This window comes from Cardiocondyla obscurior, linkage group LG04 (genome assembly GCF_019399895.1).
Source record: "Cardiocondyla obscurior isolate alpha-2009 linkage group LG04, Cobs3.1, whole genome shotgun sequence".
In the NCBI taxonomy this organism is placed as follows: Eukaryota; Metazoa; Arthropoda; class Insecta; order Hymenoptera; family Formicidae; genus Cardiocondyla; species Cardiocondyla obscurior.
The window spans coordinates 6977453-6999470 of record NC_091867.1 but is presented as its reverse complement, the minus strand read 5'-3'; the positions used below and the strand labels follow the sequence as shown (position 1 = coordinate 6999470).

Below are 22018 nucleotides of genomic sequence, written 5' to 3'. Positions count from 1 at the left end.
GCTGCGCGTCGACTAGAATTCATTTAACTGTACTTACCGAATGATTCACGTCTATCTTGCATGAATAGTTGACGAATAAATTCCCATCGAGAGCATATCGCGTTCTGCGGGCGGCGCGTGTCGATATTGTCAAAAATCAACCCAGGCGGGAGAATGATTGTCTCGGAGCTCAGCTTGGTCTTCCCAAAACAGCCAGATTTAGATTTCTGTAAATTACATATAATAATTGTGAAAAATGGTACATTTATAGTATAAAATAAATTACAATCTTATATATATAAATATATTTTACTACAAATTAGAAAAAAAAAAATTAAAACGACATGGTAGCACATAAAATAATTATACAACGTAAACTAGAATCAATTATCAGGAAGAGAAAAAAAAACGACGTATTAATTAACACTTGATTAAATAGACTGATAAGAATAAATGCATGATAGGAAAGATTTATTTAGCGAACAGCTGGAATATCTTTTTAATTTTTTTTTTTATTAATCAGTAGCACGTCTGTTCGCTTGGACGGCTTTAATAATACTTGCATGTGGGAAAGTTTAATAAAATAATTTCGCAAGCGGTTCAAAGAGACTTTTTCTCTCTTTTTGTATGCATTGTATGTACAAGTCATACGTGCGTTCGCTCTGGCCCTTGGTGAAAAGTTCGAGAAGGGTGATGAGAGAAAGAAAACGGTCTACGAGAAACGGTCAACGCGCGGATAAAACTCATATAACTGGATTTGCGACTATTATTAAAGGGTTGAAGAAATCGTTGAGATATGCAAAAGAGGAAATCGATTTAGCTGCCGTGACATACGAACGGTAAACCGGTAACTCTTACGTGATCGCGAAGGGGATGCGTAACGGTTAAAGAGTTTAACAGTCGCGCCGGAAGCTGCATCTTTTTAAATGGAAAAAAAAATATATATATATTTATATTTCGCTTGATACTCGTAATATTGTTGGAAATTACTAGATATATGTAAATCAAGCTGATAAAATAAAAATTTTAGAGAATCTAACGCAGCGATTTGGATTAGAGCTTTAAAATTGCTGATATGCAATAATTGGAATTGTTCTAATTATATTTACTTTATAATATAATTTAATATGTTATTTAATGGTAAAAAATATTATTTCTTATATATTGTTTTACAAATAATTGACTAAATTAATCCTTTACTTTTATGTACACTGTAAATGTACAGAGAAGTGATTTAAACGTCGAGCACTTCGACGTCGCTCGACAAAGAAAATTTTATCTGCGCCCTAAATCTTAATTCTAACGAGGCGAACGTGAGCGAAATAAATCTCACTTTCGTGCATCTCCACCTGGAGGTGCTTTTCACGCGCTGCGTTTCGGATCTACCGTCACGAAGAAGTCCTGTTTGGCGGAAAATTTGGCAGAAAGTTCCAGAGTTTATCTTTCCGTCTGGCACCTGGGCCGTTCGCCCCCTTCGAGATTTTTCAAGGGGGGAAGAGGGTGGGCTAGCATCCCTCGGCGGAGGTGATCGGGAGAGAAAACGTTGCGTACAGAAACAGGTAAGGAGCAAACGTGTTCGGGAGCGAGGACCTTCCCGTCTCCGGTGCACAATCTCTTTTCCCCTGCGAGAGAAAGAGAGTGGGAAGGATGGCTGAAAAGAAACGTTGCGCCGAACCGTTTTCCCAGGAGCCTCCCTTGAAGGGCCCCCATCAACCACCACGTGCAACGAAGGAAGGGTCTGTCGAGTATATAAGGGCCTGGACGGCCTGCAATGACCTCAGAAAGTTACGGTCAACGGTGAAGAGAGGAGGCCCTCTTCTTCGGCCGATCGGCCAACCCTGGTCACGGTCGAGGGAGATCCCGGTGAAAAGGACGGGGGAGAGGAAGAGGAAGTAAGCTGCAGTCATCTAATCGGCGATCGTCATCATTTTTCTGTCGCAGATTCAATCGGAGCATCTACCACCCACAATGGTGAGTATAGTTTCGGGTTTTTGTCCTGGCTAGCACGTGATCTTGGTGCTTCGATAGACTACGCTAAAAGTCGTCTAAATCTGGTTTTCGGCCCCGCGGATCTTCGACGTTCTGCCTCGTGAAGCCGGAAAATTTTGCACACTTCCGCAAATCGCCAATCGACTATCGCACGCGAAAGAAAAAGAAAAAAAAAAAATAACTGGGCGGGATTCGTGCTTCGGTAAAAAAAGCCAAAATGCATTCGCATCTACTAACGTTCGTTCCGAAAAGAAGTACATTTGTAGACGATTGTTTGTTACTATACGAGATACGGATTTACACTTATCGTCATATTTTTTTTAAACAGACGAACATACCGATATTCTCCGAGTGAAATTGTGAAAGTCTCTCAAACGTGTTCACCTTCCTCGCGAATGAGGTAGTCGATTGTACAGTACGATTCATCGGGAAATGAGAACACCTGGAAATTTAGGAATATCTAAAAAATTCGAAGTGAATTTTAGTCAAACTAAATTTCAAAGAGCATGCTTTGTTTAACTAACTGCACGATTAATTGTTGCATGTTTGAATTTACGAACAATATCACAGAAACAGAGAAAGAGAGAGAAACGCGGTAGATTTTTGTTTCGTAAACGGTGTTCTGATTTTATCGGATGGTACTTAATACCGGTGAAAATTTTCGGGCAGGTGGAAAACGGCCAAATTGCTGAAAACGAGAAAAAAAGAAAAAAAACAAACTTAACTGCCACGACATACCGAGAGACTTTAAATGTGAATTCAATCGCGACGGAGGCGTCTTGGGATAATTCGCGAGACAGAATAGCGTGAATCTACGATCAAAATTCCGAGTTGCGCGCGTAATGATCATTCGGACCTACTCTATCCAGGCACTAATATCCCTTCCCCCAAAAAAAAGAAAAAAAATGTGACTTGAAATTTGCTCGTGTCCTACCCCCCGTTCTTTCGCCGCTGTGTTCGAAAGTCCTGTCCGCTTTTGTTTCATATCTCTTTCACGTCTGAAATTTTGCTCTGTGTGCAATGGCGATCCTACGAAATTTGTACTCGTCTAAAAACAGGCGCTCTCTTCAAACTGCTTACGGCGTTATCACTACTCACAGCACCGCGTTCGTGGTTAATGATTGTATTACATGGCCGATACGCGCGCGAACGGTTCCATACGAGTTAATTGTTTCGCAAAATCTTCGTACGGATAACTAAATTGGTCAGCGCGGCATAATCGATCCAAATTTTTCAGTATCGCTCGAGTACGGCTTGCAACCCGTCGAGATACTAAAATCATTTGGATAGTCCTCGTTTACGAGATGATGAGTAGTGATACCACGCACTTCTCAGCTTCTCCTATACTGATTTTCAAAACGTTTTCAGTTGCTGTTCATCGCGCACGTCCACGAGTGTCCCTCGTGCGCTCGTAGTCGCGCAGTCGTTCGTAGATCAACAATTAGATGTACAGATCCATCAGTGTAATTAGTTTGTGCAATTAAATGCATGATTAATGAACACGTCACATGTGTGCGCGTTAAATTCTCAGTTTTGAGCTGCTGTTTCTGTACCAACTCAATCTTTGATCTATTAATTTTGTGTTTTTCCCACCTGCTTAAACAAACCTGCAATAAACCTGCATGCGTAGACACTTTAGTATTTCCGTCGAGCATACTTTACGGCCCGCAAACGAAAAATTGTCATGTCCTTTATGCGTTAAACAACACCGAGACAACGTAAGAACTCTTACATAAAGTGGAAAGTGTCGTTTATCGAAATTTTTGTCATGTAACTTCGTAACGTAATAGCGGGATTAGGTTTCAAAAAAAAAAAAATGTGCAGACTCAAGCAGGTGAAATTTGTTCCCTTGATATTAATTTCGAACGCAACACAATGAAAAATGACATCAACCATTCTGGCGTAATTCACTTGGAAACTTTTTTTTTCCCTTTTTTATCAATTCATTGTCTCGTTAAAATTGCCGTTCAGCTTCAAGTTAAGAACATTTATCATAATTGCCGAATTTGGAAAAAGAAAAAAAAAACAATTGTTTCTGCTGTAAGAATATTACACTCGCAACAGTTCTATAACGAATGTAAAATTTAATTAAAAAAATGTTCTTTTCAAATTTGTTGCTACTAGAAGTTTGTAATGAATCAATGCAGTGATATTTAAATGAAACAAGTATCTTGTAATTTTTAAACGAATATTTATGAATATCTCTGCTGATATCGACAACATGCTTATATAATCCATTTGATCAATCTTTAAATCGATATTGTACATTGGAACAAAACTAACACTAAATTAACAGTTTTCAATCATTTCAAAAGCACTGTTCGAAATACAAACAAGCCTTCTTGCAGAATAAAATAAATTCAAAAGGATATTTAAAATGCATGAAACATACGAAACAAGATTTTTATCACGAATTAAAAAGTCGTACCATTTGGACAAGAAAATAGTAAAATAATGGATCAACAAAAGTTAAAATAAAATTTATACTTTTAAATTTGCTGCTGTAATTTGAAAAGAAAAGTGAATAAGATAAAAAAAACCGAACAAAGTATTTTTAATAAGATTTGTTTGACGATAATTAAGTAAAATTCTTTATCGCAAAAATGTAATCGTTTGTTACTGCATTCAGCGAATATTTTGATTTGACGAGTAAAGCAATAATAATATCTATGCAATTTTATATCACAAGCAATAAGACAATAAAAAGGTGGAGCAAAATTTTGGCAATAAAAATTACAAAAACCGGAATCTGTTACTTGTATTTAGCTCAATAACATAATAAGTTTTAAGATATTTCACGTCACGTTGTTTTGAAACGGCAGATTCAGCAAAAATAATGTGGAATTATACAAAATTCAATAGATCCTATTTTAGCAGCATTATCAAAAAAAAAAAAAAAAAAAAAAAAAGAATAATAATTCCTGATAATTTCTGACTTTGCAAGAATTTTTTATTCTAAACGAAATATGCAAGACCCACAAAATCAGCCATGTAATAAACAAAATATTAATTTGCCACAAAAATAAAATAAAAAATTTAATATTATCGAGAATGCAAAAGAAATCGTTCAGACACTCATTTCACCTGTTCACATATTCGAGCCAGTGTGTGAAAGTAATCGGTTTTTTGTTCCCCATAAATTTACACCGGAAGCAAAAAGCATGTCGATGGTATCAGCCTACATCCGTAGAAATACTGCATTGATTCGGTCACTGAATACATCGACAAACAGGAATTGACCTCCCAAATGCATTTCCATATTCAAAGGGGTTTATAGATCACACCGAAAAATTCACTCACGCGGACATAGTGCCGCATATAGTGCTACTTGGTTTCATCCCCGTATCTAACTGGATTTACTTACAACCAACGAGAATATACGATAAAAAAAAGCATATATATAGATTTGTCTATAAATGATAAAACGAAAAATAATGATTTTCTAATTTTGAAAATCCACCGTCTTTTAATAACGAGACTCCCGGCCACCACGCGAGAGCAATGTTTTACGTTACAGTCTAAATTTTCGTGTTACGATACTTTTCTGAAATCAGTTACATTATGAGACAAACGCGCATACGGAAATTGGTTTCTTCAAATAGAATTGAGGTATTTTTATAGATTGATTGTTGGATAAATCATTTGAACTTGTTTCATCATCAGTATTTCTCCTGTATCTTGACTAGTCCTCATTGTACTGTATTAATTTATATTGAAACTCCATTGAATAAAATTCAGATCGCGTATAAAAAATAATAAAATAATATATTTGAAATGTAGCCTTGCAATAGAACAACGACGGTAAATTCATAAACGAAATAATAGTAATTATATTTTGGCTCATAATTGGATTTTGAAACGTCCTTTCAAATTTTCAAATATCTTAAAAATTAACTTGCCATTTAAAAAAAAAATATATATATATATAAAAAACTTCAAAAAAACCAGAAAAGACAAAGACTGAAGAATATTTTCGATTTAAAGTGAATGTTAAATTTAAAATCGAACTAAAGAACATATTTTTTGAAGCACGACGAAATTATAATAAGTGCAACAATATAACCAAACAGATGATTGAATGTCGCTTTTAACATTGTGCTAGAAAAGATTCTCTCTGTTTTATTAAAACTGTTTCGATAGCATTCAAATCAGAATTTCTGACTCCGATATTATGACTAAAAATTATTTTAGATCACTTCAGACGAGTACAAAATATCTTTGGATTTTCGTAATACTTTCCGAAAAAGTCAGAAAATTGCTAAATAAATCTGTTTTGTTTCCAAAAAAGAAAAAAAGAGAGATATAAAAATTGACTTGTTTAGTTATCGCAACCAATATCGTAAAAATAATTTCGAGAAACAAATCGTTGACCATACCAAGTTTCCTTCAGTCGTAAAGTTGCAAAATTTCGACAGCGAGTTATAAAGAAAGACGTGTTAGAATTAATGGAAATAGTGATCTATATATCGAAGAAACATTTTAGACCAAAGGGATGGAATATTTGATTATTTCATTACATCAGTTTCACGCAAGCCCGAATAATGCGTTAAATCAACCATCGCAGTAGTATAATAATACCGAGCTGTAGTCCAACGCTCAAAACGATATCCTACGTAACATATCGACAAAGATCAGTCGTAGAAATCTGTCAAGACTCTAACGGTCTAAATCAACGCCAAATATCAATGAAACACCACGCGATCGTTAGCAAAAGAAAAGATTCCGGACATCAAAACGCGAAGCAGGCCGAACTCGCGTAACAAAGAGCCACGGCATTGTCGCATGGTCTTCAAGAATCTAACGAGCCACAAAAAAGAAAGAAAAAAAGAAAAAGAAGGAAAGTTCCGCTTTGAGAGTCCCTCGTACGCTTCATGTGCCCAGCCCTCCTATATCCGTACAAAGGTATTTTCGTCACCTCGCTCCCGTGTTCCCCCTTCGCGTTTCGTGATTTACGCGCGTTCCCAGGGAAGAGAGAGAACCTCGTAAAAGGGACTAACTAACTCATAATGCCTACGAGTCCCACGGTCCAGCATCTCGCATCAGCAGTACAACAGCACGACCTCTTTGTCTTTTTCTCTTGCGGCCACGCTTCTCTTCCACGATTCACGCTTCGCCCTCTTTTTGTGCACTCCGGTCTTTTCCGGGGCCGGTTGTTCCGGTTGTACTTACAGGGAACCATTGCGGTCTTTGATTCTCACTTCGCTCTGTTCCTCTCAGCTACACTTTCCGTGCTCGTGTCCTTTTCCTCATCCATCCTCCGTTCCTCCCTCCGGAGCGCGAGTATAATTGACATATTGTCGACGGATCACTAGCAAAAAGCCACGCGTTTTCAACATTCGAGATCGTAGGTTGCTACCAGCTGCTCGCAATAGTGCGTTTTTATCATGGTATTTGTTTAATCGTGGTAAGCGGTATAAGTGCCACGGATATTGAAGAAAATTCAAATAAAAACTTTGAGATTTCTACTATGACACGAGCGTCCAAAACACCTTTTGCAAAATACATCTATACAATCGTAAAAAAATTAAAATTAAAATTAACAGCTTGTGTTTTACAATATCTTATACCGTTTCTAAAAGAAAAAAAAAACAGAAAAAAATAAAGAAAAAACCTGAATCTGGCGCTTGCAGGATTTTTTTTTCCAAAATTACTTCGATCTTGATTCATCGACGCGATCTATTCATTTATTTGGAATTACGTTATTGCAAGATATTCTTCTCAACCTCCAAATCTTTGCAGAAAGATATAATTGATATCGAGTTTTTCTACACCATTCGTTTGTCTTCAACGCAAGAAGAGTAAAGAAATGTAGCTAATAAGAACGGACAAGCTTGGACGACAAATTCTTCAGAGATATCTCTCGGACTCATCGATAACGTCGCGGATATATCGTGATCCTTAAATCTGCTCATCCTGGCTATTTATTATATGCGAAACTCTCAAAAGAATTCAAACAAGTCTTACGAACGAAATATTGACGAAAAAGTTCCTTCGCATACGCCAAAGATAAAAATAAGATTTCTCTGAAAATAATCGAGACGCACATTTATGTTTACGACGGCTGAAATAAAACTGCGTTTAAGATTTAAAAGTGTTTCTGCAATCTTTAAAATAATCGTATCTATTAGAATGACGAATTGTCTGTGAAATCAAGTACACGAACTTACAATAAATAGAATTTCAAGGCCCACTTCGCAAAACACTGTAAAAAAAAAAAAAAATTACTAATTCAATTAATAGAATACAAAATCTCGAAAGATTGTCCGCAGTTTCAAGAAACGTAAATTTAAACGTAGAATTCAAAATTTCACGTCTGAAACCAAGATACAAAAATGATTTACCACTAATTACGAAGAGACTGACATTAAACGAAATATTATGATATAGAAAAATTGAGCATGTCGAAAAATAATTCGCCAGATATCCACCAAATGTTGATTTCAAATTTCAAAGAAAGGACCTTCCGACCACCACATCACAGCCGCATAATTGTAAATTTTTTACATCAATATCTTACTTCAGCACAGCTAAATTTTCCGAACGCAATGTAAATTCACCGCAAAGCCGAGCGTCGTAAAATGTTTTTTAATCAAAATGCTAAAACCAACGTGAAACAAAAACGAACGGATGCTAGTCTAAAGTGTTGCATTGACTTTGCAGCTTTGTGAAGAATACGCCTGTACCGATAGAAAATTCTTCGCCCACGGAAACTCGTCCGGAGACAAGAGACGTTCAAGGTGCTCGCGAGTTCTGTTAAAACAACTGTTAATTAAACGGACAAAAAGTGTTCCCGGCATCCGACTTCTTCGCAAGTTCAAAGACGACGCTTGGCGAACAACCGCACGCACACTTTTCGAGCCACTAATACTATCTTGAAATCTCAAAGGACTCACTTTGTTTAGCGTCACTAAAGAGCATTTGGTAGATATCGGGTAGACTTAGAGCTTCAACGCGCAAAAACGTGAACAACCGGCCCTTGTGTGTTTTTATGTTTTTTTTCGTAGCTAACGCTCACACCCTTCCAGGTCTCACCACTCGGACGGCCCGGGAAAACGAGGCAGCAATCAAGGGCAATCCCGGCATCAACCAGTCGACGGAACGGCGCGGGAGGGCCAAAATCAGCGGGTGCAGCCGGATACCGGCGTCAGGCGGAAGTCGGCTGTCCGGCGAGGAGCAAAAACGAGTACTGAAAATGGATAAAGGAATGTATCCGGCGCGATCGCGTTCCCTCGACGATCGCGAGGGATCGTCGGGGACCAAGAACGGCGGTCGCAACTATTCTTCAATTTTTACCAGGCAGTCTATTATATTGATTATAACTACGGGATTAGTTGGATTCATCATAATTATCGCGCATCATTAGTTGAAGTTATCGCATTCACACACTTTCGCACAAGAGGGGAAAACAGGCTTTCACGTGTCTACCCGGCGAGCCTGAGGATACTAATGATTTATCTTGCACACTCGAAAGCGCCTTCGAACGAGATATCCTCGAGGCGTGTAACAAAGCTCTGCGAATTCTGGTATCGAACGGACCTTCCGATTTCAAGACCAAAGCAACAATGGACATTTTTTAATGTTTTTTTTTATTTTTCTTCGTTGAATCAACCACCTTTTGTTTGAACAAAGTCTACTCCGGACGGCTTAATCACCACATACTCGATCACCAACGGGGGCACTATCAGAACTCGGAAATCTCCTGACTGGCGACGGCTGCACCTGTCGTTCCTCGCCGGACCGAAGAGCAAAAGCTATCCAGCGAAATTTCCTCAAACCTTCTGCAACGCAACACTTGGAAGCATCGTCGAAAAAAAAAAACCAAACCCGGGAAACGTTACACACTTACTATCACTATTATTATTACTTCAAAAAAAAAAAAAAAAAAAAAAAAAAAAAAAGAAAACGCCGACGTTACTTTTATCCTCCCAGCCAACAATACTAATATTAATGATAGTAACCCTATCGATGGAAATTCACCGAAATCATTGCAAAAATTATGGATGTCAACAGCGCGTGCATCACGCGACTCACCTAAAAGGCCAATGCAATTTACCTCGGAAGAAAACAAAGGCAATTATACACAATCAAACACGCACAGCACGCACGCGCAAGTATTAGCAAGTAAGCCGCGTTGTTTTCGCAGCGCGAAAAAAAAATTTGCGAGAGTCTGGACCACCTCGCTTCAAAATTGGATTGGAAAGGACAAAACGTCTCTCTTCATGAAAGGTTCACGGCATGGACGGAATCGTTCCTCCAACCTCAACCAGGCACAACCCTTCGGTCTACACGCCGCCACACAAGTGCAAGTCTCGCACTTTCGGGATTTTATGATTTCGCAGAGCATCGCTAAACGGCCGCAGCAGGACGCGCGGCCTTTCTTATATTTTTTTTCTGTATCCAAAGATCAGTTTACAGGCATTCCGCGGATCGCACCGCGAGAGAAAGAAAAAGCACGTTTCTCGTTACACTTCCCTTACGTTCTTTACGCGCTGCGACATTTACCAAAGAGATGCAACGTGATTCCAAGCTCACGTTCACGACTTATCGACGATTATTTGAAGCTGTCTAGCGGTTTTAGGTAAAGCAATTCTGCAAGACTATTTTGACCATTTTCACGGTTCAAACAGGAGACAACCAACGCGCATGTTATTCGACGGCATGCAAATTGAGGCTTCAGAGCAGATCAAAAGCGCCAAATCGCAAAAAATCGGTAATCACGACGTAAATTACATCCGCGCAGCCGAAACGGCGCTGAACGGATTATAAATCGCCCCGAAGAAAACGAACTTCCAGAAATTTCAAACCTGGCGAAGATTAATCGAGGCTCTCGATCGAAATTCGTAAAGTTATTTCGGATCGACGAGTTAACGTACCGTCAAACACCCCCAGACCTGTAACTTCTCGAACGACCAATGATTAGCAGAGAGCAAGCAGCAGCGCTCAAAAACAGATCTCAAAAGCGACACGCGCAAATTTTACAAGCAAAATCCAGGGAAGTGGGCGAAAATACTAATATTCAGAGCAGATGTCATTCCCCCTAAATCAAATCAAAGTCATTAGTCGAATCAATTTATATATCGAGTCTTAAAGGCAATTGGATTATCACAGTCGATCGAATTTATGATGTTTATTTGCGAATGACGCTACGCAAAACAGTACACGCGAAGTCCTTTTTGGTCCAATCTAAGGATACTCTGAAAAATAGAAATTGCCAGCGAACCTTGCGAACTTTTACTGTGTCAAAAAGCTACTACAAAAAATAAAAACTTCTGCACGCGGCTCTGTAGCGGCGTAAATTGATTATATATCTCATCCCGAATTACGTTCAAAAGCCACTTTTGAGGGATGCAAAACTACCGCAAAAACACCGCCAGAAAATGCGAACGGCGACGACTATTTACTCGGAACGAACTCTCGAACGCCAAACTCTGCACTCGGGGCAACAAATTCGATGCGAGTCGCATCAAAGACTCGTATCTGGATCAAGAATTAAATTCTCATCGAAAAGCACCCTGGCTCGATGCAAATAAAAAAAAAATCGCAGATAAAAAAAATCGCGAACTTTTCCGACTGTGCAAGAATCCTCGACAAGCCAATCTCAGTAAAGATCTTATCTAATCGACGACTTTTTTTATTTTTCCTGTCAAGCAAGAAGTGTTCTGCAATTAAGAAATCAAGAAGCAACAAAGGATTAATTGTGTTTCGTGGAAATTCATCGGAGGACTTACCCTCGGACGACCACTCTTGGACATACATGGGAAAACGCGAGCACCAAATCACAGAGGAACAACATGAGACACAGTCATTTGAGTCAGACAACGCGGGACGTCGTGGGACCATTAATAAAGGTACTATCCCTTGTTCTAATTGTATAACTTTACCTTAGATTGTATTTAAGTCATTAACGATATCGATCGGGCGTAAGTATTACCGGGAAGCGAAAATCATTTGTACGATATCGTAGAAATCGACCGTCAGTTCTGTATTTCGGGCACTTACTTAGTTATTTATAAAATTCACGTAGGTTTAGTTTATTTATTTTCAGTTTTTATTTTTTTAATTTTTTTTTTTTAATTTTTTTATCCGTTACTTTTATTTCGTTCGATTAATTTTATTTTGTGAAATCGTCGTTAACACTAAAGCATAAAGCGCTTTGAAATACATAAGTATAATATGTTTCATTAATTTTATGTTGGCACAAAGGATCACGTATTTCAATAGTTACAATAAATTTAATTATAACAGAACTTGAATTATTATAAAAGAAATGAAGTGGAAAGTTTTGTCATTTTTACGACTAGGAACATCGATCTCAATGTCTGTGAAAAACGTATAGAAACCGTGTTAAAATCACCAAAACTATTTATTGTGCCATTAATCGTCAATAACGACTTGATACACTTGGCATAAGCTGTCCGATTGTTGTAAAAATGATGAACTTTTACTCATCCAAATGAAAAATCTGATATGTCGTAATTAAAAATTTTTATTACTGCGCTTTGTGAACTCCATTTCATGTTTCACTATTCCATATTACGTATTTTGTTTTCTAGTTTTGTAAAATTCAACATATTTTTTTCTACCTCGACGATTTCACAAATTGATCAGTTATTTAGCCTGTTTTCAGTTTTAGTTTCTTTTACTTTATTTGTTTTTTTTTTTTATTTTATTTTTTATCCATAAAAAGAACATAAAAACCCAAAAAAAAAAAAAAATAAAGATAAAAGGAAAAGAGTTAATTAGCATTAATATAAAGCGTGATACGTTCTACGCAAAATAATGCATCCTACAAACCGACACGTCTAAAAATATAATTTTATACGACTGAATACAAAAGTAATTTTAATCTAAAGATGAGATAGGCATAAACACGTGTACTTGTTATTTGAATTCAAGAACTCCGACTGCTATACGCAGATATTAAAAGAATGTAAAAAGAAATGTTTGTTTCGCAAAATCGTCGTAGGCATTGCGTACCACATAACGCCGTTTTGCGAGACCAACAGAGTTTCTTTCAAGATCTGCGTGTTTCAGTTACTTCGCACTTTCGAATTATCCGGCTCATCCATTTATAGACGCAAGATACGTAAAAAAAAGAAAAAAAAATATATGCTCGTTAAATTCGTTCATTAACCCATTTCGTTGTCGACATACACGCGATGTAGAACGTTACTTAATACGTTAAATTACTTAATACGTACGCATAAAATTTATATGTAATCGTATCGTAAGTGTTTTGCGATTAGGTTTAACTTTTAATGTCGTTACTGGCACGCTTAATCGTGCCAGACACAAATGGATGATACCCCTGTGAATAGTAATAAGAACGAGTCGTGAACGCTGTACTTGGCGTTGTGAGATGCCGTTTATCAACTGTAAGTTAATAATATTTCAATACTGCAAGGTAATATTAAATACTCAAATTAACAGAGAATATTTTTCTAAAAAAATCAATTATAATGTAAATTTTTTTTTTATTTTTGCGTTAACGTTATCCACCGTCAAGTTTTACATCATTCGCTCGAAAGTTCGAAATCATACACCAATTTACAATTGATCAGCTTCATCTCATAGATTACTTAAAAAAAATCTTAATTTTTGCGACAGGACTAATTGATTAGTTTAGATCGATCAGTATGTTAATCCGTGAATATTTATTCAAAAATAACCATAAGCAGAACTTTTCTTAGTCTTAAGAACAGTCATATTAATATATATTCAACAAATGAGCCAACTCGGTTTAACTTTAACGATTTTCTTTATACGTGTATCGCTACTATACCGAATTAATTTTTTACGATCTAGTTTTAAGGTCTAGGGTAAACGCATATACCAACTTTTTGCAGAAACAAAATTGTTTATGTTAATTACCCAGATGAAAGATCACTGAACTGGACTGTCGACGAGCTCAGTGTCGGTTTTTCAGTGAAACGAATTTACGGCATGGATATGATTTGTACTTTGCCTGTGGTAACGATTGAATGGTAAATTCTGTCCGGAATAATACGATCCGAACGTAAGCGTTCAAGGTACATTTCGTAAAAGAAGGAGACGTGTTTTTTTTTTTTTTTAATTTAATTTAACGAAAGAGAATTGTTCAAACACCTCACACAAACGTATTATGCTGCTTTTGAATGCTCCTTATATGTTGCTTCTCTGAATTTTAATTATTGTTTCTATTGTTTACGTTTGTGTCGAATTTTACGTTTTTTCGTCGCCCGACGTAATTTTCGTCTCCCCCTCACCCCATGATATCCCGTTGTTCACGTTGAATTTCTGTTTGGCACGTTATTTCTGTTAATAAGTTATCCGATATGTTACGTTCCATTATCCTTTAATGCCTGTTTAACCCTGTTACTTTATCGCATGTTTTCCATTACCGAGATTGCACATGTTCTCATTTTTTTTTCCCGAAAGTTATGTTTAACACTGTTAATCCTTTGTTAATTTGTACTGTTAATACTTTGTTCGTGTTGTGAATCATCGTCATGCATCCACATAAACCCCATGTCCTACACTACATATTCAAAAATCTCCTGTACGGATTTTAAAACTACTTAATCTTCTCTTTCGCTCCTTTCATTTACTGGCTACTAACGAATTTTGAATGAATATTAATTTTATCGTAAAGTTTATCATGTCATTACATTTTTCCTGTACTTATGGTATTTTTTTATTAATAGTTTAATTCTAAAAATAGTTAGAAGCTATCACAATTCTTTTATCAAAGTTAAAACATAAAAACTTACTTTCCACTGCCATCAGGATATTCCAGTGATAAAAAAAAATTATTACGATATTGCTTAGATTATTTAAAAAAAATAGATTCACAGAATGTGAATGTAAAAGTACGTGTCAATTTTTAATCCCCGTACATTCCAAGTCCATAAAAAAAAAAAAAAAATTGAAAAAAAAATCATTATCTCGCCGTTATCATTGTTGTTAAAAATTCCTAGCAAAGTTAAAACGTGTTTTAAGTTGAATTTTGGTCAGTTAAAGTTATTAGTTTGTCTGCCCTAAACATATTATTGTATAATCGTTACTTACAGACATTTATCTCGCTCGTTATTGATACCGTTTTTTGTTTACCCCATCCCTTTGTTTGATCCCTAATATGATTATCTTTATTAATATTTGCTATTTAGATTTTATTACGAGACCATTACATTTTCAGATTTATTATTGTTGGCAATGCGACGGCAGGGCGTTCAATCAAATCGATTCCAATTGGGCAATTAATAATGTTTACGCTTATGTTTCTTTCCCGGCATATATAAAAATTTATTTCTACGTTTTTGCTCGATGTTGTAAATACGGTTCTCGCAAGCACGGTAAAAAGTATGTTCCAAAAAAAAAAAAAGAAAAAAAAGAAAAAAGAAAAAATAGATATAAATCTGAATTAAAAATAAAAGGTTCAAATTTCGCATGTAAAGCTCGTTAAAAAATGTATCTTTCTTGATTGAAAATAATTTGTAATGCACGAAAAAAAAAAAAAAGAAAACAAAAGGAAAAAAAGAAACCCCCCGTTTTAAATAAAAGCGGACAACAATTATCCGGTATATTACAGATGTTAGATGAAAATACTGTATTTCATTTGCCTTGATAAATTTCGTTGTCAATTAACTTTCTTGCAGCTAAATTCTATGACAAACATTTAAATCGTCAGAAACACTTGGCCAGCCACAAATCCACCGCAAACGCACGTATAATCGTTATTGTTATCTGATCCTTGTTATGTATCCTTGGTTATTGTTATATGCAAAATTGCATTGTTGTTAAGTTACCGTTGTTACCTCTAAAAAAATCCGCGCATCAAGTTGCCTGCTACGCCCGTGTTCCCCAATTTTGTTCTTTAAAGGTTTTGTCGTAGAAGCTGTTATGTTACTGTTAAATTGGCACCAAAAGCAAGCATAATTCGATCTTTCTCTCTTTTCCGTTCTTTCCTTATCTCTCCATCATCGAATTAAGATTAAAAGTCTAGATTTTTATCGGCGAAATACAAATCAATCGTCAATTTAAGAATGATAAAGATTTAAGACTTCAAATACGATATGATATATGATAAACAATACGTCTGTTATGTAATAAGTTTAAGCTGTGACAAAAAAAAAGAAAAAAAAAGATTATATTCCGAATTATTAATTAAAGTTGTCAATCGTGTAACAATTATTGTCCGCAAGATTAATTATGTTTTGGTTTCACCGTACAGTGCCTTTAATAAACTTTAATGTACGTATATTTTAATGTACTTTCGTCATAAAATAACGTAATGAGAACTTAGTTGTAATAACAGATAAGATTATATAAATTCTCGTGCGAAAAAATATGCTAAACTGCTACTGTACGATATACGCACATAATACATATATGTTTGACAAATAAACTCCGTATGTAAAACAAGCAATGTGGTTTTCCTTATCTCTGTACGAACATTGGAATTATTATATATTACAAAATAACTATTTTTTGTGTTTTTCTTTAAAATACTCTGTGCACATTATTGACTTCCATACGTAAAAAGTCTTTTAATAAATGTGCACTGTCATCTTATAATAAAATAATAGCCGTTTAACAGCTTGTTATCAACTCGTGATTGATAACTTCCATCTCGGAATTGCGCGCAATACATGTAATGTCAACGTGATAGCATTTTATTATAAAATTATCTCTCAGAACATTATCTCTCTTTTTACGATCAATTTTATTTGGACAAGTGAAAAAAATTATTTAAAACACATCAATTTATTTATAATATAATAGATATGAACCAAAATTATATTTATAACAGAAATTAATTCTTATCTACACTCTAAAAGAACAAACAATTAAAATATTTAGTAAATTTAATAAAATATTTTAATATTTGTTGCCTTTTAAATGTAATTCATGTCGAAGCATTACGAAAAATATTATTCAATGTTTTTTTTCACCGAAATTAACATTACAAAAATATTTTTAAGAGAAAAACTTAAAGCGAAGCAAAATTGATTGAAAGAATGTAAAAATTAATTTCGTGATTAAATGGGTCGGATAATGGTCCAAAGGCCGCCCTCCGCAGCAGCAAGAAAGGACGAAGGAACCATCTTCAATGGTAATTTCATTTTCGGAGAAACCTCCAAACTGTACTTTCTTAGAAGCGTAGCCAGACATGCTTTTATCTGCAACTGGGCCATTCTCATTCCCACGCACATTCGTGGTCCTTCGCCGAAAGGAAGGAAGGCGTATTTCTCGAGACTTTGCTTTCCTTCCGGGCTAAATCTTTCAGGATCGAATGTTTCAGGATTCTCCCAATATCGAGAATCTGCCTGCAGACCGCTGACGGGTATCATAATCTCCATTCCACGCGGACAGCGGTAAGTGATTCCATCGGATCCTTTCAACTCAATTTCCTCTGTGCATACCTTGTGTAAAAATCCCAGTGTTGGTACCACCCTCTGCGATTCGCTGAATACCTGATCCATGTACGTCATTTCTTTTAAAGCTTCGTAAGTAATTTCACCATTATGCTTGTTAAGAACGGAGACTACTTCTTCGCGTAATTTTTTCTGTACTTCCGGATGAGCAGCCAAATTGTGGCCAATAAAGCTTAAAACAATACTGGAAGTCTCGTAGCCGTCTACAAAAAATGACACTGCATGAGACGTGAGTATCTCCAGGTCAAACGTATCACCCTCCGTTCGTTCCAAATCGACCATCAACTGAAGAAAATCGTTTCTAGGTGTTGCATCTTTCCGCCTTTGCTCCATTACTTCCTTAATTATTGATCTAAAGAATTGATCGATTTTCTTAGGTAGGAATCTCGCACGTAAATATTTTGCTAACGATGGCATAAAGAATACAATAGTTAAAATCATGTTGTTCCACATATTTGGTTCAAGGAAGGATTTGCCTATCGCGTAAAAAGACTCCTTCTCTTTTGTCTCATCGAAGCACATTCCGTCCACGCCAAAACCGGCACTAGATACCACCTGTGCGGTAAATCTAGAGAACAAGTCCTTTAACTCTAACTCTATTTTTCCAGTTTTATTTATTCTTCTATCCAAATAGCTCTCAAACTTCTCACATACTAGCTTGACGGTCACGAGCAAGACTTTCAATCGCATGCTGGAAAACGCATAAGTCAATCGTTTTCTTCCAGTCACCCACTTTTCACCATAATTGAAGAAAGGATTGTTCGCTAGAAGAGGATCCAAATCAGGATCGATCTTAAGGCCATTCTCGTGGAAATTCGAAAAATTTGTCTGCAGTACTGTTTTTACCAAATCCGGCTCATTGACCATTAACGTCGGCGTCATAAAGTTGTAAATTCCCACCATGCTGTGTTTCCGATAATCATTGTAAATATCGAGACAAACTTCAGAAAAAGGTTTCTTTACAATTGCAACATTCAAAAAATGACCGAACCCGGGTACGACGCCTTCAGCGTAAGGTATTCCTTGTTTTTGCCAATATTTATAATTTTTTGTTAAATAAAGGTAAATAGCTACCAGAACCCCGAGAATTAAGAGCACAAGTGTGACTGCCATCTCTTCTGAAAGAGAACTGAACAGCAGTGAATAATTCAAGGTTTAAAGAGTCAAACAGTTTTATCAATTGCTGCCACTCGAAAATAACTTCGAGAGTGATGTCGTCTATCAGCGAGTGTGCTAGATAATTACAGGATGTATAAATAATCGACCAAACTTTGTGTTACGTAATACCTATTATTGAATTTATGTAATATCACGTTGCATATACGCAAAACATGACATAATTTTTAACGCAAAGTTTTTATTAAAAAAATCATTTATCATTGCGATTAAAATTATAATTATATATTTCTCATTACTTTCACATTATTAATAAAAATAACTTGACATCACAGACTACTAATACTTTTAACATTGATAGAAAGAGAGACGCAATATTAAAAATTGGAATATATGATGAATGGCACAATTGCAGGCTATTATTCAATCAAAAAATGGATCATATATCATGTCACGTTAAACTATGTTTAAACTGTATTCAGTTTTAAAAAACGTAACGTAATATTTATAATATCAAAATTATGTTTAATAAATTTAAGAAAATTTTTTATCTCTCTTATATCATGACTGTCAATTTATTATTGCTATTGCTATATATGCTGATAGCGAATAATGATAACAAAGTGCAGTAACTTGTTTTTTCATTGGATAAAGTCAATGTAAGGTCAATCTACTCGATAAAGATTTTAAGTGATGATTTCTTGATGCCGCGATTATTTTTGCAAAGCTACAAATTGCAATAAAATATCTGACATTTAAACAAAAATTAATTTAAACATATTGCAACCTCAAAATAACTTCTGTCATTATTAAAACGTTTTTATAATTTCCAACGCGATATAAAAAAAATTTACTTTTTAAATATATATTCTACTTAAAATTTTAGTGATAAAATTCACTTGGTAACATTCTACATCGTCGATGTGAGTTTTATTACTGTTTCGCAATCATGCTCGTCAATCGTTAATTGACGCTATCAACATTCGCTTCTGCGTTTCTGCTACGTAATGGTCAGTAGAGTCTGATGCGTGGTCAAGGCTACATCTATTTGTACAACTAACCGTCACTTGCTATTCACGAGAAGCAACATGTCTGTCGTGCTACTATCTTTGATTCTAGGGGCGTTTCTGGCTCTTTACTTTTATCTGAGGCAAAAAAACAGTTATTGGCAAAAACGTGGCATTCCTTGTGCGGATGGAGCCCTTCCGATATTTGGTCACATGTTGTCGGTAATATCCATGAGAGAAACGCTCTCTGACTTTTCTTGCAAAGTCTATAACGATAACAAGAAACACAGCATGGTTGGAGTTTATGAATTTATAACACCATCGTTGATGATTCTCGAGCCAGAATTAGTGAAAACAGTAATGCAGGCCAATTTCTCAAGTTTTTCGGAAAATTTCGTTGAGCTCGATCCCAAAGTGGATCCACTTATGTCATATAATCCCTTCGTCCTTACTGGTGAAAAGTGGCAGCACAACAGGAAGCGTTTGACTTATGCATTTTCTAGTGCAATGCGATTGAAGGTTCTGCTCGAGAGCGTCAAGAAAGTGTGCACGCAGTTTGGAAATTATATCGATGGAAAGCTGCAGAATGTCGACAAAGCGGAGTTTGAATTGAAGTCCTTGTTCGCTAGATACACCGCACAAGTAGTTGCCGCCGCCGGTTTCGGCGTCGATGGATACTGCTTCGACGAAGCAAATAAAGAGATATCATTCCGAAAACTTGGACAGAGCATTTTTCAGCCGTCTCTGAGAACTCAAATTATGTTCTCTCTTGTGGTTCTCATTCCGTCATTAAATAGAATTTTTAAAGTAAGTGTAATTCCAAAAAAAGTCGATAATTTCTTTAGAACACTAGTTGCAGAACTCATGGAGCAAAGGCGAAAAGATGGATTACCTAGATACGATTTTCTCCACTTAATGGCCGAACTGGAGCGGTCAGAGAATGACACGTTTGATACTGAGATGCTCACAGGACATGTAATGTCGTTCGTCATCGACGGCTACGAGAGCTCCAGTAGTGTTATGAGCTTCATCGGTTTCCATTTGGCCCATTATCCAAAAGTACAGGAGAAACTGCGCGAAGAAATCGTATCTGTGCTTAAAAAATACAAAGATGAAATTACTTATGACGGATTAAAAGAGATGACATACATGGATCAAGTTATTAGTGAAACATTAAGATTACTTCCTGCAGGAGTGCTCATGAAAAAACGATGCACAGAAGAGTTTGAGCTGAAAGGATCCGATGGGCTTGTTTGCCGGGTAAAACCTGGAACGACGATTTTAATACCCGCCCAAGCTTTGCACACCGATTCTCAATACTGGGAAAATCCCCAGGAATACGATCCTGAAAGATTCAATCCAGATAGAAAAAACAGTATCGAAAAATTTACCTATCTTCCCTTCGGTGAAGGTCCACGAATTTGCGTTGGTATGAGAATGGCTCAGCTAATGCTGAAGGCAGGTTTGGCTATGCTTATAAAAAAATACAGAATGGAACTGTCTCCAAAGACGCAAGTACCTTTAAAGATGGTCCCTGGAACCATTTTGCCGACTCCGAAAGGCGGTCTGTGGGTCTATTTTCAACATCTTTAAACGTAAATGTTCTTCCCTCACCTTTCCTTAATTTTTGATGTAAAAAAAATATCTTTTTTTAAGGAAAAATTTAACATAACATTTAATCAGTTTTAATTAGTTGTATTACTTCATTATTTTAAGTATTATTTTATTTTTATATAATTATAAATAAGGTATTTCGAATTTTATTATTATTTGCTATATAATATCTTATAAAAATATTATTATAAATTCTCCATTCAATAGGAAAGTAAGTAATGATTTAACTATAATATTCAAGAATATTTCTCTAAAATTATTATTACATAAATATTATAATATTATAATAAATTGTTATTTTAGTAGAAACTAAGAAACTAACCATCTCAAATTTAGTTGTAACTAAAAGGGGAAAAGAATTTTGTGTCATATCCTTAATCAGATACATGCACATTAAAGTTAAAAAAAAAAAAATATATGTATAAAAAATTGTTAAAACCAATTGTACAAAAATAGAAAATAAAAATGTTAAAAGCATTGTAATTCTGCTTAAAACGTAACAAAAAATTTTTTTTCCAACGAATTATCAGAAATATATCTGATATTAAATATCAATTTGTTAATTTCTGCTCAGTGCTGCGCGTTATTTGTCTCCCAGTCAAGATTGCCGAAGGAATGATCAATATAGTAAACAGTAAGGTACTTACGCGCAAATAACGAAGAAAAAATGAAATCACCTTGTCCTTGGATGTTGCACTGCTGTAATTGTTAATCGCCATTTTAACCTCTCTTCTTATTCCATAATGGTGCTCACACATATGCGGCAAATAGCTGTGACTTCCGTGCTTCTTGATACAAAAATATAACGACCGTGACACATCGAATGTCTTCGCGGCGTGACACGGCTTTGTAGCACTTTTTAGCAGCTGCGAGATTACACAACAGAGCACTGTCTGCACG

At 35.9% G+C, this 22018-nt stretch overlaps 2 protein-coding genes and 1 long non-coding RNA gene across 3 annotated transcripts; 2 read left to right on the top strand and 1 right to left on the bottom strand.

Annotated features, from left to right (window-relative positions):
* The first annotated feature begins 369 nt into the window (after positions 1-369).
* Positions 370-9871, top strand: LOC139101548 (uncharacterized). Its single transcript, XR_011545569.1, has 2 exons — positions 370-1950; positions 8994-9871. It is a non-coding gene; the product is annotated as an uncharacterized lncRNA (long non-coding RNA).
* Positions 9872-16691: 6820 nt separating this feature from the next.
* LOC139101513 (probable cytochrome P450 6a13) lies at positions 16692-18522 on the bottom strand. The gene has a single exon (XM_070654714.1). The coding sequence runs from the start codon at positions 18492-18494 to the stop codon at positions 16986-16988; it is 1509 nt and encodes a 502-aa protein (XP_070510815.1). The 5' UTR covers positions 18495-18522; the 3' UTR covers positions 16692-16985.
* A 971-nt stretch (positions 18523-19493) lies between these two features.
* LOC139101512 (cytochrome P450 6a2-like) lies at positions 19494-21595 on the top strand. Its single transcript, XM_070654713.1, has one exon. It carries the CDS (start codon positions 19586-19588, stop codon positions 21095-21097), a length of 1512 nt encoding a protein of 503 aa, XP_070510814.1. The 5' UTR covers positions 19494-19585; the 3' UTR covers positions 21098-21595.
* The last annotated feature ends 423 nt before the right edge of the window (positions 21596-22018 follow it).

Coding starts and splice junctions, on each gene's coding strand:
- LOC139101513 (XM_070654714.1), bottom strand. CDS start 18,494: ATGGCAGTCACACTTGTGCTCTTAATTCTCGGGGTTCTGGTAGCTATT.
- LOC139101512 (XM_070654713.1), top strand. CDS start 19,586: ATGTCTGTCGTGCTACTATCTTTGATTCTAGGGGCGTTTCTGGCTCTT.